The sequence below is a fragment of the Protomyctophum bolini genome (genome assembly GCF_963924005.1).
Source record: "Protomyctophum bolini genome assembly, chromosome: 12".
In the NCBI taxonomy this organism is placed as follows: domain Eukaryota; kingdom Metazoa; phylum Chordata; class Actinopteri; order Myctophiformes; family Myctophidae; genus Protomyctophum; species Protomyctophum bolini.
The window spans coordinates 30119495-30123101 of NC_137873.1; the positions used below are offsets into that span (position 1 = coordinate 30119495).

The window sequence follows — 3607 nt, forward strand, 5'->3', positions numbered from 1 at the left end:
ACATTTTCTTGCATAAACACAAAGAGCTGTTTCCATAACTGCACAAATTATTGCACATAACATGAGTAGCTGTTATAATAACATAATAACATAACATGAGTAGCTCTTTGCCTGCCTGCCTGCCTGCCTGCCTGTCTGTCTGTCTGTCCATGAGTAGTTATTTGTCTGTCTGTCAATGAGTAGCTGTCTTACTGTCTGCCTGTCTATGAGTAGCTCTCTGCCTGCCTGTCTATGAGTAGCTGTCTGTCTGCCTGCCTGCCTGTCCAATTGTCCATGAGTAGCTGTCTGTCTGCCTGTCTGAGTAGCTGTCTGCCTGCCTGCCTAATTGTCCATGAGTAGCTGTCTGCCTGCCTGACTAATTGTCCATGAGTAGCTGTCTGTCTGCCTGTCTATGAGTAGCTGTCTGCCTTCCTGCCTGTCCAATTGTCCATGAGTAGCTGTCTGTCTGTCTATGAGTATAGCTGTCTGCCTGCCTGCCCAATTGTCTATGAGTAGCTGTCTGTCTGTCTATGAGTAGCTGTCTGCCTTCCTGCCTGTCCAATTGTCCATGAGTAGCTGTCTGTCTGTCTATGAGTAGCTGTCTGCCTTCCTGCCTGTCCAATTGTCCATGAGTAGCTGTCTGCCTGCCTGTCCAATTCTCCATGAGTAGCTGTCTGTCTGCCTGTCTATGAGTAGCTGTCTGACTGCCTGCCTGTCCAATTCTCCATGAGTAGCTGTCTGTCTGTCTGCCTGTCTATGAGTAGCTGTCTGCCTGCCTGCCAGCCAGCAAGTTGGTTAACAGAAAATAAATTGTTATGGCTGAGTAAAATAAAATACAATAAACACAATTTGCCTGAAAATAGATTACCCAGCTATGACCTTTTTCATGAAAAAAAATGAGTAGTGATATGGCTGACTGAGTAAAATAAAACAATCTACCTGAAAATAGATAGCTATAAGTGAAGAGCAATTTCCGCAATTTCCGCAATTTCCGCAATTACCATTTCCGCAATTTCCATTTCCGCAATTTCATCAATTTCCATTTCCGCAATTTCCATTTCCACCATTTCCGCAATTTCCGCAATTTCCATTTCCGCAATTTCCGCAATTTCCATTTCCACCATTTCCGCAATTTCCGCAATTACAATTTCCGCAATTTCTGAGGTTGAGTATCCCTGCTGTAGGGCTTCATGCCATATATGAACCACTGGTATGCCGTGAATAGCAGCGCCGTTTATTATTCACAGTATAACCTAGATACTATGGTGCGAGTTTCACCGTGGTGCACTGGAGAAATGGCATCTTTTCCAACCAAAACTCAAAAGCTCGAATAGAACTATGTCACAACAGTTCAACTTTGTAGTGATGAATCATTTACTAGGACAGACAGATGTTGTTGAATGGGTTTTGTCCCACTCGGCAAAGGCAGAAGAATCTTTCTCTTGCTCCCCCGGAGTGCTGGAGGCTCCCTAAATAGGCCTAGTGCGAGGCTGTGTAGAATGGGACCGCACAGGGTGATGGGTAATGAAGTCATTAATAACAAAGACCTCCCTCGAAAGATGCTCAGATGTTCGTTAGCGAGAGCCACGAGGGAACCAGGAAAAATAGGATGCAATTTGATACAATGGAGGAGCAAAGTAAGCTTTTGATGGTAATCATGTTTGTAATGACAGATCCTGTTTGATCGGTTTATATCCTCCACACACACACAAACACACACACACACACACACACACACACACACACACACACACACACACGGACGCATGCACAAGCATACACAAATATTGTGTCAAACAGAAAATCAAGGCAGACTGAAGCCATTTCCTCATACAGTTTTTAATATTTTCATCACATGTGCAACACAAAAAATGAGGTCTGCCAAATACAGAACTCCATATTTGTACAATACATTTTAATAACATCAGAGAGAACGGTCCTTCCTTTGCAGGAGATGGTGGTTTCCTGTAAACTGAGTACGAACAATTCTCAATCAAAAGGTCAAAACATTAAAGTTTCATACAAAAGTGCATCTCAGGTTCGATGAATGCAAAACATTTACATAACAGAATGATTTATAGTTGTGTATGATGCCACAATGGCTTCCAGCTTGAGCAGAGCAATGGGACACCGCAGAGAAACAAGAGAACTTGGACACTCTCCAGGAGAGACCAGGGACAGAGATTTTAGAATCCTTTTATCCCCGGGAGAGACCGAATACATGTTCAGTCTCCATGACCCCAAATTAAAAATGGATTTACTCCCAATTGCAGAAAAATAAAATAAAAAATACAGAGATATAACCGAACAGGGAAAAAAAACAGAACAAAAATAAATTCCAGTAATCTCCAGGCTTGAACGAGCAGTAAACATTAACAACAGAAATGTACAGGTTGAGTCAGTGGGCTGGAGATTCCCCCATGCTCTGAGAGCCACATGGGGGTCTTCATGCCTCTGTTCACACGCCAACCAGAGGAACTATAGCCTTTTCCAAATCTGTGTCACTGCGTTTGCATATATCAGAATCCTGTCCTGTTTTTTTTTTCCTTTTTTTTGCTTCCCTTGCGTTATCTGTGCTGTTTTGTTCCCCAACCACCCCCCACCCCACCCCCCCCACTTCTCATTTGACATCTCCATGAACACGGCAGAGCACATTAACCGCAACACCGTCCTCAGCTGGTCCTCTTGACAGCCGTGTAGAGATGATGGGACAGGCTGACACAGTTATGGACGTTTCAAACCTAATGCTGGTGAATAGAGCTCTCTAAACCCCCTGACTGTGATGACTGACCACGTATAACTGCGCGGTAGGGATATCGGCGGCTGATGAAATGAGTCCTCCTCCATGTTTAACACTTTGTGGTTCCTTACAGCTTTTCTACATCCTTTAATAGTGGCACCCTGGTTCTCCTTCACAACAAACCACCGCTTGAGTCCCATATCTGGTCTGATTGACAATGGCATTGTTCTTTATTTTTATTCCCCTTCCCCTCCATTTTCTTTCCTATTCTTTTCTCTCTCTCTCTCTCTCTTTTTTTTTTTGGACAAACATTTTCAACTGTACATTGGCAAATACTGTATAAGATTGCAATATAGATGTAGATAAGCAACACATGAAGAATTCTATGTACAAACAAAGTTGGCCTTTTCTGTTGTCTTGAAATGATGTTTAGTAACGAACTGGGAGGGGTTTAAATTGTCCTGTTTTCCCCTCCTCCGTGGTCTCTTTCTTTTATGTATTTTTTTTCTTTTTCTTCTCGTTCTGGCGTGGTTCCTCAGGGTAGTAAACTGAATCTAAAGTTCAGTGCAAGAAGGGAGTCAGTGGGAAACTGCACCGACGGTAATTGGCGGTCAGACGTTGATGCTCTGGCGCAATGTGATCCTTGTCTTGGGCCGTGGCGCTGATCTCTGCCATGTTAGCTGCTGTGCTGAGTCAACGTGTGGTTCTGCAAGGACACAAAGAGACAAACCATCACACACCGGGCGTACAGTACAGTACATCGTTATTTCTGCCTTTTAAACAACGTGAACAAAGCGCCGTCTGATCTGTGCACAAATCAAAGACTAACGTTTGAAACGTTGCAACCGTTTGGACGATTTCATGTTTTGGTGGTGATTACGATTGACA

General features: G+C 43.5%; 1 protein-coding gene across 6 annotated transcripts in view; it reads right to left on the reverse strand.

The window, feature by feature from the left end:
* Positions 1–1808: 1808 nt before the first annotated feature.
* znf521 (zinc finger protein 521) overlaps positions 1809–3607 on the reverse strand; it is a 140975-nt gene continuing 139176 nt past the window's right edge. For all 6 annotated transcript variants that reach the window (XM_080778641.1, XM_080778640.1, XM_080778639.1 and 3 more), the window contains one exon: positions 1809–3425. In XM_080778641.1, the coding sequence (XP_080634767.1) occupies positions 3396–3425 (30 nt within the window). In that variant the 3' untranslated portion in view covers positions 1809–3395. The remainder of the gene's footprint in view (positions 3426–3607) is intronic.